This window comes from Erithacus rubecula (genome assembly GCF_903797595.1).
Source record: "Erithacus rubecula genome assembly, chromosome: 9".
Lineage (NCBI taxonomy): Eukaryota > Metazoa > Chordata > Aves > Passeriformes > Muscicapidae > Erithacus > Erithacus rubecula.
Window position 1 is genome coordinate 22,775,589 of NC_136660.1, and position 13,959 is coordinate 22,789,547.

At 43.7% G+C, this 13,959-nt stretch overlaps 1 protein-coding gene across 2 annotated transcripts in view; it reads right to left on the reverse strand.

The window, feature by feature from the left end:
* Positions 1 to 13,959, reverse strand: part of ARL3 (ARF like GTPase 3) — a 26,722-nt gene continuing 12,763 nt past the window's right edge. For both annotated transcript variants that reach the window (XM_079312935.1, XM_079312934.1), the window contains exons 4-6: positions 10,994 to 11,044; positions 8,843 to 9,028; positions 1 to 296 (exon numbers count right to left, since the gene is read on the reverse strand). In XM_079312935.1, the coding sequence (XP_079169061.1) occupies positions 249 to 296; positions 8,843 to 9,028; positions 10,994 to 11,044 (285 nt within the window). In that variant the 3' untranslated portion in view covers positions 1 to 248. The remainder of the gene's footprint in view (positions 297 to 8,842; positions 9,029 to 10,993; positions 11,045 to 13,959) is intronic.

The following is a 13,959-nucleotide window of genomic DNA, read 5'->3' on the forward strand; positions in this document are numbered from 1 at the left end:
TAAGGAGGACATATGTAATTCCTTTATTGGGATAAAAAAAAATATACTAAAGAGCAGGTCAAGTTCCAAATCCAGCAGTACGTTTAAACCGATGTTGCTCCCTTTTTTCTCTCTCTTTTTTTTTTTTTTTTTAACAGCTGTAGCTGTGCACAGATGGAAAAACATTTGGTCAGAAAGCAGCAAATTAGTGTTTTCAGGCTAGAATTCTGCTCCCACCGCTCCTCCATTTCCATGCAGCTCGGAATGCTTTACTTCTTCTTAGCACTGACATTTTTGCACACCCAGTTCATGCCGTCCTTCAGACAGAGAAAGGTAATGTTAGTCAAGCAATGGGAGGAGGAATCCCCCAAGCCCACCCCATCACCATTCTGCAAGCACTATGTTCTGCCTCCTCATCGACCCACTGCCTGCCCTTCTGTCCCCAAAACCACTGTGGGTTAAAAAAATAAATGCTTCCTTGCTTGGTAGATGTTGTCACACAGAGGTTATTAAATCTTTCATCTGACCATAAAAAAGTATCATCATCTCATCACATTGCTATGTGTAGGTCCTTCGAGGAAGGATCACTTTGCAGTCAAGGTACGTCAGTGGCAGATGAAGGCTCAGTTCCAGGTTCAGCTACAGATGATTTGTGTAACCTCGGGCAAGTCATCTTATCTTTGAGACTGGATTTTAGGGGACTGTTTGTTATACAGTCAGCCCCCTGTTAAGAAAACAGCTTTAATTCTCTGCTTATATGCAAGCCTTGAAATCCAGATCCATGAAAGTCACTGCAATAACCAGACCTGGACCCTTCTCCTCAGGGCCCCCACAGAAAGTGGGCCCTCAGGGATCCTACAGGGGTTCAGTAAAAAAAGCTATGTGGCCATGTTTTAAGAGGCTGATAAACTCTTTAAGGTATCTCTTTTAAAATGTGTGGATGACTTCTCTGGCCAGTGCAAGCAGGACAGCAACACTTGTGCCATGAATACCAGATTTGTAAGTTTATTGCTGAGATCCCGGAATGGGATATGCTATTGGAAGTCAAAGCAACTCTATATCTGCTCCTGTTACTTATCTGTTAGGAGACATGCACAATGGAGGGCAAGATGTACATTCTCCTCATATTTGTGTCCCATCTAATCCCTCACCTCTATCCTGCCTGACATGAGGTGTCTCTGTGGACAGGGAGGCTGAAGGCAAAAGGTAGGATTTTGGGGATGAGAGGGGAGCAGCACATCTTTGTGCTTGGAAGACAGGCAAATGTCAACTCGAAGTTTAGAGTGGAGGGATTTCACTGTGTTATGTTCAGAGGTCAATTTTGTATCATTACAACAACAAACTTAGTTAGACCCTAAGAAAGATCAGAGCTTTGGGCAAACATCACTGCTAGCCCCACAGCAGCAGTGTTACTGGTTTCCTATACCCTTGTTCCCAGACTGCCAAAAGAATGCCAAGAACCTCAACTTCTCCAAGGACAGGTAGCCCAAGGCAAAGTATGGCTGGCCCTTAGGGCATGCTGACACTCACTGCCATGCCTCTATGCTGTCCCTCAGTCACAAAGGTGGTGGCCATGTCAGAGGGGAGGTAAAGAGTTAAGAGAGAAGAGAGGGAGTCCTCAGGGCTTAATCAGAAGCAGAGAGGTTCTCACTTGAAAATACCAATTCACCTTGATAACTGCGCTATGTGACACTTCTTATCTGAAGGGGAGCAGCAACTTTTGAAATCAGCCCTTGTTGCTGTATTAAATAAAGAATAAGTGAGCCCAGTTTGTGCTGGGGTGCATATGAGGCCCTACACTAATAACACTTTTAACTCTAACCCTGGGGAGGATTGGTGTCTCCAGTTTCATTTATTTATCTCCCCAGCAGAGATCAGTGTAAAACAAATTGTCTGAAATCCTCAGAGCAAATGGGAAAAGATGAGCGGTAGATTCATTTTAAGGCCCGGTAGCTTTGTGTCTTCCCCTTTCAATAACACTGATAACCTAGGTGTAAAACATGTAATGCCTTAAGCAATCAATAGCATGGTTTAAAGCTTATCACTTTAGAGAGAGAGGGAATGAGTGATTCCCAGCATGAGGAATGCCAGAGCTTAACAATGGGGCTAGAAGGAGAGGTGTCAAGCCTTTGACTTGATTGTGTGCTTTAGAAATCTGCATGATTGCCTGCAAAGAGTAAAAATAAATAAATAACTAAAAATGCTCCCACAATGATTTCAGCTTCCCCTGCTTCGGAAGCAATAATCACATTTGCACACATCATGGCATACAAGGCAAGCAGAGCTCCTCATTCATTTTGAATGTAGGTTTATTTGCTGAACCAGAACAGCTGAGACAGCTTAAAGTAATAAATATCAGCTGACACCCTCTGCTATTCAGCACAGTAATCCCAGAAACAATACATCACTGCAAAACAACAAACGTGCATCCTATCTCCTACCTAATCTGACCACAACCTGAATTCACAGTGATTAAAACTCTGCTTGCTGCCATTGGGGAGCTCAACAAGGGGAAAGGCAGACCACTGCAGCACCAGCACGGCGAGGGTCATAAAACAGAGTTTATGATGGGATTTACCATAGCTGGGAGCCTGGCTGCATGAAGCATTTAACGAGGGCAAAAAAATGACATAGCAAAATGCAAGAGGAAAGGTGAACTCCAAACACGCTTGAAATACGTAAGTAGGTCACCAAACTTTTAAAGCAGGAATAGATTTTAAAAACTCTCTTTGGCATGAGTAAATTGACAGGAAAAATCACATTTAATTGTAAATATCCCCCTGCCTGACAGTGATAAAGGAAAAATTAATATGTGCAGTTGTATGAGAAAGGTATATGTGAGATGCCTTCCTCAGCTATGTCTGCAGCTTCTGGTGCAATTTTTTTGGGGGGGGGGTGGGGGAGGTGCTGTGGGGAGGGGTGTTGATCTGCAAGTGTCCCCAGATGCTTTGGAGAATACAAAATGCAATAGAAAGCAAAAAAAACCTAAAAGGTATATTTGCAGTTTTTCTACCTATGGTGTGAAGCAGGACAGAGTATTGATAAGATGGAGAAATCCAGGGAAGCTGCTACAAACACAAAGAGCTGTAATGGGAAAGGCACATGGGAAGGAGGAAACAGTGCTTGAAAGAGTCAAATCCTCAAGGAGTCAACTGTTGTCATCCTTTGTCCCAGCACACTCTGTCCCTATATCTGCATGTTTAAAGGATGTTTCTGTGAAGAAAGTATAATCCCTACAGTAACATTTAGATCTTGACAGATGTCCTTGTGCTGCTTTGTTGAGACACAGAGACATTGGCAGGTACTCTGAGGATCTAGGCGGATACAATATTAGTATTCCAGCCTCAAGTCAACCCTGGGAAAACTTAGCCAGGGAAAGATTTCACATCTTTCAGCTTTGCCTCTCTTAGCTCCTTAACAAGCAGCTAGTAAACTTTACCAAAGCAAAGAGAGAGAACCCCAGGGAAGAGGATAATGCTCCTTGCAGAGAAATGCTGCTCACACAACCCCGCCTTGCTGCAGTCCCATCTGCTATTGTGCCAAGGGAGTTGTACTCCAACGCCCTTTGGGAAAGTACTGGTAGAGCCTTCCCTGGGAGAAATAAAAAGTCCTGATGAAGATTAGCCCACTGCTTGCTCATTCTCTGTATTATCAGCTTTGAGGCTATGGGAGTGAAGTAATCTGACTTCAAACACAGTGAACAAGCCCTTTCCACCCCATAAAAAGCCTTGCGATTTCTGCTCCCCTGCAAGCCTGGGATCAGGCAAGGCCACAAACTTGTGACCCCTAATGTGACCTTAAGGACAGAAAAGCTTAATCCTTTCATGTAATCCTCTGTCTGCCATAACAAATTGGGTCAGGCAAGTGCAAAATTCTCAATCTCTAGCATTTTTGGTATGCATTATTTTAACTGTCACTTTCTTCTCCCTCTGCACAGTCAGGACTGTGCCTTTATTATCTGTCATTTCCTTGCACCTCCAGTGATCATACAGGCTGCCTCTTACAGGCTCCTGCCACTACATTATCCATTGGTTTTTGCCTGGGTGAAAGCTTATTTTCTTGTCCTCTGAGACCTTGTGCAGTACTGTAGACTCCCTCCTTAGCCTACTTAAAAATCAGAAGACACTGCGCTGTAATCTGGAAACATGGTTGCTTTTCCTCAACATGCACAGGCTCTGCCGGCCCCAGGAGAGCTGCCATCATCAAAACTGGTTTTAAATCAAATTTACAAATAGCTCCACAGCCTTGTTAAGATGTGGAAGATCCCCATCCAGCCTGTCCTGGCTAAGGCTAAACCTAAGGTCTGCAGATAACACATTGGCAGGGATCATGCTGCTCTGAATCTTGCCCTCATGAAAATGTTGAATTGCTTGGGTCTTGGGCTTCATTCTCAACTGGGTTGAAACAGCCAGGGAAGAGACAGAGGCTGAGCCCTTCCCATAGTCCTTTGGGCCAGATGGGCTCTGGCATAAATTGGAAAAGTTTAGTGGCTACTCTCATTTTCACTGGCTTTTAATGGTCTCCAGAGGGTCATTATGTTTGGGAGACTCTGGACACAATACGCTGCATCATCATTCTGGAGGACAGTTCCTCAGGGCAGGCTGAACTCCCATGGCCTTGATTGGAGAATCTTGCTTCAGACAAAAAACAAGCTGCAGAGCAAACATCAGTCCCAAGCCTTGAGTCATATTTAATATCACACCCTGCCCCCTAAATATAACATCTCAGCAAGAGAGGTGGCAGCAAAGCAGAGGGGTCCTGTTTGCTTTCACACCACCCTGGCTGGCCAGGGTGGAATGGACACAGATTTTGCACACCAAGGGCTACAATTTGAGATCTGGTCACAAATACAATGCCAAGAGAGCCTACATGGCACCAGAGAGTCACTGTGAGGCAACAGCTCCCTTATGTTCCTGTGCTGTCATCACTAATCACCCCCTTACTTGCTGTACCCTGTGCCAGGGTCTCAGTGTAGGCTGCTCAGGACTCCATTCCAGAAGCAGAGCCCAGATGGCTGTGGCAAGGAGAAAAGGCTTTCCTGCTTTTTAACTGGGGCTGAGGATAAGATCAGACCCAAGCAGACATTTTGCTTGAAAAAGCCTCAATGGCACCATGAAGTCTGATTAACAAGACAAGTGCTGCCCACGGTTACAGTAGGGAGGTAATGAAGTCTTCAGCTGGCATAACAGGGGCTGCCAGCTGGCATCCAGAGACACTACATGGAGTTTCCAGTTAACCCAGTCACCTCTCTTCTGAGCCTGCTCAGGACATTGCTAGGCCCCTTTTCCAGAATCTGTAATGGTTAATTTTAAAAGAGAAGAGGACTATATAGATTTCCCCCCTTAATTAACAGTTTTGTTAAATAACCCATTTCAAATAATAGTTAAAATCTCTAAATTTATATCATTCTATTAACCATAATCTAATCTCATTAACCTTGAAATCCCCAGTCTTAACTATCCAGTTCTATACACGATGGTGCTAGCTGCTAAACTAATTAAATGACCTTCAAACTATTCCTCCTTCATGTATCAGCATTATTTGTCTTTACTCATTGCTCTTCTTTCAAGCTATCACAAACATCTTCCCATATGAACTCTGTTCCTGCATGTGCTCAGTACAAGACATGCCACCACTCTTCCTTGCCAAATTAACCAGCAATGTCTCCAATTCTACTCCAGCTAATACATTCTATCACCTGCAATGGTTGGTGTGCTCGTTCCTTGGCTTTCATTCTGAATACCTGATGCTTCCCTGTCTCCATTTATTTTGCTGACACTAATTGTCATTTCTCAAAGAAGTCCTGAAAGTGGTGACCTGAGATTTAACTGCACATGCAAAGCTCCTGTTCTAAGCCTCTGGTATTTGTGGCCTTTGTGTACCACAGTCCTCAAAAACATCTTTCCTAATCTCACTCTTAAACAAGTTCTTTGATTATCCTAAAGTTTGACCTGTCCTTAATATACCAAGACTGAGGATTCCATTTTTCCTAGGCTGATCTGGGTTTAGTTTAAAAGCCATCTCCCCAAACATTTTGCTCAATTTGCAAGGAAAGGGAGTGCTTGACATTCTTGCTGTCTGATTTGACAGGGCTGAAGTTATGGCTGAAGAGAAATGTAGGGGCTCTTTTTCTATAAGGTATAGAGAGTTTGTGACTTTCCTGACTTTTCTGCAATAATAATTTATAGAGTAAGCTGCAGTATTTAGGGCAATGAGAATGACTACAACAAAGTGGGATGCTATCTGGCCTGCATCTAAACTAATTTGTCTAGATAAGCATAATGAACATACATAGGCCTGCAAATACTTTTATTTAGTTCTGGTCTTCTAATTTCTGGAAGTGAATGCAGAAGCAGATTTCATTTCCCTGGCAGAGGGTATTGGGCTGAGTATTTTACACTACTGGATGATTAGGGATGTGCTGTGCTTCAGAGAGGAGACACAGTAAGAAGGTGCTGTCAATAGAGAAGTGTGCAGCCCACTCCAGAGAGCCCACAAATCTGCCTGAAGCACATTTCCAAGCTCAGGAACAGAAAGTAACACTTTATATAATTTATTTCTTCCACATCCAACACATATCTCTGAATTTCATCAGCGTCTTTACAGGCCCTTTGCAGCTGGAGAGCTCCCTTGGACTTCCACAACCTAGATAAGGTCCTGAAGGGGGGAGGAAGGTGACTTATGTTTGCCTGAAACCCTGCCAACTGCAGCCTCATTTTCCTGGTCAGATTTCTTTGGATTGGAAATTTCAAAGCAAATATTAGAGCTGAAGCCCTTCACAACACTGGCTACAACATAGCTGAATTTGTAGCTTAGCTAACTAAAGGTCCTTTAGAGAACACCACCTACTGCATTCAGGTTCAGGTCTGAAAATCAGGCTGAGAATTTTAAATCAGAACTGCTGTACTGGGTCAGACCAATGGTTCATCCAGGCCAGCATCCTCTTTCTGGATGCCAGGGGAAAGACCATGTAGGAACAGGATCTGCCTTAACTCTGTTCCTCCCACCCAGTTCATGGCCCAAGCTGGTCCTCAGTTCAAAAGCTGTGTCCAGATCTTAGTGGTCAGTGATTGCCTGCATATCCCTTCTTCAGAAATTTATTTTCCTGATATCTCTTTTTTTTTTCCTGATATCTCTTTTTTTTTTTTTTTTTCTGATACTTTTGGTCTCCCCAACATCCTGTGCCAATGAGATCCAGAACTTAATCATGCAACTTGCAAAGAAGCACTTATTTTTATTTCTTTTAAACTATTTTCTCATTATTTCATTAGGAATACTCTTCCTCTAGCAATGTAAAAATAGCATACAGTCTATCTGACATTTTTATACCTTATCTTATAAATCTCAAAGATGTTCCCACTCTCTGTCCTCTTTCTTCCAAACTGCTAGTCCTAATTTATTTATTATCACTGTATACAGATGCCACTCTGTGCTGCTGATCATTCCTGATAGAGGATCCTCAAATCTCTCCTAATTCTAAGCAGATATATGAACCATATTTTTTCTGATTAGTAGTTAAGAGCCTAGAAGAGGTTACCTAGAGAGGATGTGGAATTTACATGCTTAGAGATACTTATTACTTGACTGGACAAGACTCTCAGCAACCTCCTGTAGACTCACAGCTATCCCTGCTTTAAAAATGAAGTTGTTCTAAAGATCGTCTGAAGAACCTTCTACCTATTTTTTTGTTGGATGCTATAATTCTATTACTAGTAAAACCTTTTCAAATGTTGCAGAGACAGAAATTGAGGTCATGTTCAAGGTATGGGCTCACAATGATTTTTACGTGCTAGAAAAGATGTTTCTTGTTTACTTTCTTGTAATTGTCAATAATTACATCATTTGAGTTTTCCTCTCTGGCCTTTGACGAGCTCTGTTCCCAAGGATCTGAGTCTGAGTAATGGCAGCTAATTCTGAGTCCATCATTGTATGTGTATAATTAGGATTGCTGTTTCTCTTGTGCATTATTTTGCACTTGTCAACACTGAATTTCATCTGCCATTTTACTGCCCACTCAGCATGGAGGGCTGCTTCTGTGACTCTTCACACTCAGCTTGAGATCTGACTATCCTGAACCGCTCTGTAGCATCCACAAATAAGGTTTTACTGAAACTGCAGTGAAGATAAATATTTTCACCATTCTGTTTCTTTAAGTATCAGTGAAGGGAGTACTCAGATTTTGAGCTCTGCAAATGCTTCATTAATTCAGGAAAGCCTAAGAGTGAAATAAACAAACCTAGGTCCCATTTACATTACAAAGAGCTACTATACTGCAGGAACTGACTAGAGCCCAAAAGACAACTATTACAGTTCAGGACAGGGACACAGTGCAGACCCTTTGGTGCATTTTTGCTGCCCCCACATGCTAACATTAGAAGTGGTCATTGCTCCAGGTGCAACTCTTGCATTTCTCTGGATCAGAAAAATTGATCGGTTTTTCTCCCTAGTGCCTGGGTTTAGTAAAATGCCAAATGACATCAGTAGCAAAGGTAAATCAGATTTCTAGAGTGCACACTCGTACCAGTCAAAGGGTTAATAGTAAAAGACGATTTGTTTTGTGAGAATGATTAACCTGACAGCAGTCTCTTTAAAAGAAATCAATGTCTTCATCTGGGCCAGCTAAGGGCTCCTGGGTGGGGAGGCAATTGTTTTCCCTTTTACCAGGGATGGAGAGATCCCAAGGGCCCACAGCTCTCCCTCCCCTTTGCACAGGACCCTAGACTTGCACCCCCCGCATTTTGCACTGCAAGGCTTTGGCTGTGCTGACCCCCATCGGTCAGGCAGCCGGCCCAGCCCCACCCTGCAGATCAACAATCTCTCACAGATGGCCTGCTGGCACAGCAAGCCTTCTGCAGAGCCTCACCTGTACTCCCTCTCCTGAAAGAGCTGAACAAGACTGGATCTGCCAGATTCTGTCCCGGATCGTGTGTAGGTTCAGTCCCTCGGCAATCTCCGAAGCAGGGGCAGCCGTCAGCAAATCCTGCTTGTTAGCAAATATGAGCACCGGGACTCCACTAAGCTTTTCTTCATCCAAAAGCTCAGCCAGCTCCTGTATCATTTACAAGGGAGTGAGGTGGGGGGAAGATGGTGAGAGGGAAGAAAACCTTCAACCACCAGTGCTTGTCTCTAATTAGAAATATATTTAGGGCAAATGCTAGAAGAGTGTGCTCCAGTGAAACCTAGAGCTTGTTATAAGAGAGCAAAAATGTATACAATCATCTCTGCCCAAGGTTCAAAAGCTATTTCTTCCAATTACAGGTTAGAAAAATCTTCATTTTGGTCTGAAATTAGCAGTTGCCTTAAAGGCTACAACTCTGTGTTATACTAGTCTCTGATCCCAGAAGACCAAAACTGATGAAACAGCAAAAAAAAACCCCATGTACATTGGCAGTATGAGGAATCTGTCTTAAGTTATTGCCTGACTGACATTTGTACCTGAGCAACCGTTGACAGTGGCCCTGATATCTTTGCTAATCAATTGTGAGTTTCAAGGGGGTATTCGAAGTCTTAATCACTGCAATTTAAACAGGAGAGGACTTCCCCCACCCCCACTACTCCCCCCAAAATGGAAATCTCCCTCCCACAGGAAAGTGCTGATGCTTTTGAAGGCATTGGTTAGCTGAAGACAAACTAGATCAGCTTTAATAGCTGGATTTTGGCTCCATATGCACAGCACACATTGGGTGGCATCTTAAAAATGGGTTTGTTCATTCAAAACCAGTTGACTCTAAAAGATTTTTTTAATAGTTCAAATCTGAATCTGCAGTGGATCAATGGTGGCTGAAATACTTCATGTCTAGGTTGTGCAATAATCTCATGTGAAACAGGCACTCAGTCTCAAGTCACTTCCCTATGGGAACATACAACAAACTCAGCAGAACATGAACCTGTAGGGACTGCTGGCATTGCAGACAGATGAGTATAGGAGATTTTTGTGGCCTCCTTATTTAGCTGGAAATGTCTCATGCATTCAGATAATGTTCTAACATCTTCTATGCACTGAATAGAAACTTCTGGATTAAACAAGTGTAGTCAAGGAGATGCTAAACTGCAGTGGAAATACAATTCCATCCCCCAAAGAGCAATGTTTGGTTTGAAAGCCAGGATGAGAGGAAGGAGTTATAAACAGAACTGGCTGGGAATTTTTCAACAAAATAGGTCTTTCATCTGACACGGCTAATTTATTGAAACCAAAAGTGTTTGTGGAAATATGAGGAGGGGTCTAGGCTGGCTCCTCCTGACTCAGGCAAGTGATCTAAGCTGCTGCTTCCTTTCCATCTCTTTTGCCCAATGAATATTTAATTACTGATATAAAATTAAATAGCTCCGGCAAGGGAAAGAGTCCCTCACCCCAGAACAACCAATGGTTCTGCTGTTGGGTGTGTCCATGAGACTTGAGGCAAAAGATCAAGTGTCTCCTTCAAATCAGGCAGAACAGAAGGCTTTAATCTACATCTCCCATTTCTGTGGGGTAAATCTATTGGTAGCTATTTTGGGATGCTGTTACTTTCTAAGTTTTACACAATAAAGTTTAAAAATCCTATTTTTGTTTCAACCTAAACCAAAAAATGTTACAAAATCTCAGAACTTTGCAAAATGGAAATCTTATTTTCTGGCCAGTATTAGAAAGTTCTTAGCTTTTTTTCAATTACATCCAAAAGATGATCAAGTCAATATGATTTCCATTTCAGCTTTGTAAATAAGAAAATAGGATTCCTCAGGGTCTTGGTTTGGCAAGGTTTAAAGGACTTAGAGAAGTTTGTGCTTTCAGTATTAGGCTCCATTTGCTATTATTGTATAACTTTAATGAACACTGTTCTATTTAAACAGAATTAGGCTACCTATTTTCCTTGTTTCACATCTACCAAAATAATCTGTATTGATGTTGAAAGGCAAGTCTCTTGAAATGCAAATTTCCTTCATAAAAAACAAAATCCTCTTCCTAACTTTTGTGAGCAAGGGGCACTCAGAAGCACTGAGTTACTTCAAAGGAAGCTGGGCATAAGTAACTTACCTGACCTGTTTCTTCAAACCTCTTCCTATCTGCACTGTCAATGACATAGATCTGAAAACAGAAATGACAGGAAAAGTTACTCTTCCCAGAAGACACTCTTCCACAGTAGCACGTGCTTAAGTGAGCTGAACCTACTAATTATGCTTTTGGGCACAAAGATCCTTGTTATTAATTGCAGCAAATTTTGACAAAACTTCATGATGTTCTGAAAGGAAAGGAACCACCTCTTTTAATACTGGGGGAGTGGACAACCATGTGGGTAGAGTCATAAATGAGCTGGCAGCAGTACTGGGCCTGCTGTCACCATCTCCATAGCATATATTATCTGAAGAGAACAGGAGATTGCTGGTATTGTTTCAAACTTGTTACAAGCTGAAACTCAGCATAGGAGGGCAAAACCTGGGGAGCCAGACATGGCCTTTCATCCCAGCCAAGTGTACAAACACTGGCCTGGTGTGACTGTGCCGTGCTGCCCTCTAGCATCACCAAGGCACACAATGGCACTCAGGGGACACGTGTATGTGTTGGGGATATTGAGGAGTTCATCTCTATCAGGCAATCCTACTGCAGCTTTCTGGGGAGAGTAGTTGGGCATGAGGGCTGAATTCAGCCTGCAAGACTTCATCTTCAGTTGCCATCTAAAAAAATGGGGAGCCTCAGTACAACAAGCAGGCAAGAATAGATGGGTATCCATTTTTCACTGCTTCCTACGTGAAGGTTTTTGAAAAAAGATGCTGGGACAACAGACAGGGACAGGACTGGTGACAAACATGGAGCATTTTGCTTCCAGTCGCTGCCATTCCCCATCAGTAGTGATTGAAACTGCTAGCATGTCATCTGCATGCTCTTTGGTGGCTTACAGGGAGCAAGTGTCAGCCTGGTTTTCAGGGAATAGATGAGCACAGCACCCCGCCATCAAGATAAATGGCATCCTTGCAGGCAGCCTCAGCATACGACTCCATGCTTCCATGGATAATTTCAACCAAATAGTAGGGGGAGGGAAGATCTCTAGCAGCAATATCTATTAAACTATAGGCACTCCCTTAATGAGCAGCATTTGAGTTGTTTGAAATGAGACCAAACACGCAGCAGGAGAATCTGTATGCAAGGCCTGAGGAGGTAACCCAGCAAGCTCCCAGCCGCTCTGCAGGTCACCTGGGGGCTGATGTGCACTGACAGAGGCTGGGGGACACGGCAGGGTGGACGCAGCTGCGTGGGGATGTGTCAGCAGAGCACGCACCCGGTGCCATGTGATGGGGACCAGCCCGTGGGCTTGGTGTGACACACAGGCCTCTCCTGCAATGTGATCCCAAGCACGTGCACCAATACTGGATCAGCCACACACGTCCTCCCCACCCCTACCAAGCATGCACCCCTATGCATCCATTTAGAAAAGGAAACACAGACCAGAAGAAAGGAAGAAGCTGCAGGGCTGGCAGTTGTGTTCTGGGGTGAGACTGGACTGTCATCTGTGCTCCCTCAGGACATCTTTGGGGAAGTCCACAACACAGGAATGAAATGCTTGAGTGCTGCTTGTGAACTGAAAGGTGGCACCTTCCACATTACGGTGCTTCTCTAACTGGGAAAGAATAGCTCTGGGTCCCATCCAGCCAGGCTTTCTCTTGCACCACTCACTCCTCACTAGGGAGCTGTTTTGCAAGATGAGAACTAGAGACAACAGTGCTTGGGGCAAAAGCCACAAAAGCACAGCACAGAGAAAGTAAAGTATGTGCCGAGTGCCTGCTTCCAAACCAGCAAGAACTGTGCCAAATAGCTGCAGGTGCCTGTCTGAATATGCAATCAGCCAGATATCCACACCTTATTTGCCTGCGTTAAGCTTCCAAATATCACAGGTGTGTGATGTAAGACCAAGTTCTCATTCAAAGGCACCTGCATGGATTTGAATTTGTAATTACTTCCTGCTTTTTAATACTCTTTAGAGGGTCCTTTCTGTTTTATGCAATACAGTTTAGGAGAAGAGAGAAGCAGAGGGTCCTGGGAACTGTAGTGTATCTCATGTCCAACTTCCTTTTATGGCCAAGGCCACACAAGAACTTGTTTTTGGTTGTGGTGCTTGGTAACAGAGTTTGCAAATTTGAACACAATGTTGGAGAATGGAGATTTGAGAAAGAAATTCCTGTAATTCTCCTTTGAGAAACAAGCCAAAACACAACCTGGAGTAAATGGGTTGGGCAGAAATTACAAATGATAAGACTAGATTAAGAAATAGCATGAGGGATAAGTTGGCTCAATTTATAAATGCACAATCTGCACCAGCTTTGACAGAGGGTAAAATTACTGGCTAAAATAGGGGTGAGGGCTGGCAGAAGGCAGAGCAAGCCAGCAGCATATACATGATCCCAGTTTTGGTGTGTGTGGAAATAGCAAAGCACTGCCCCAACATGCCAACATCTCCCAGTTTGGGACTGGGTGTCAGCATGAGGTGCAGCTAGGGGAGCCCAAGTCCATCTGTGCAGAAGCTATTTCTCTGAACTCACACTGCTGCTTCCCTCAAACTGATTTTGCTTCTATCCACCCATTTTCTTACTCACATGAAAAGAAGGGGTTTCTCTGGGGTTTAACTGGGGTGAGAGAGTGGCAGGAAAGCAACTGCTTTCATCTCCTTCAGTCTTCAAATTGGCCTTTATTTCTGCACCTCCCGTGCAGCACACACTGGAAAGGGTGGAAGCCCACAGGCCAGTGTAGCTCATTGTCTTTGCCAGCAGAGCCTTCCAGATATTGTTTTGTGGTTGCACAGCCTCTGCAGCCTGAGCACCTGCCACAGCAGGCAGAGATCCCAATGCTGCTGCTTTGCAGGGCTGACCTTGATCTGCACACTCACTGCCTCCCCACCACACACAGCACCAGAGCCTGGGCTCAGTGGGCACAGTCTCTGTCTTCAACAGCCACAGAGGAGCACAGTGTGTGTCCTGCTTGTTTCTCAAACCCAGATCTTACCCCACCGA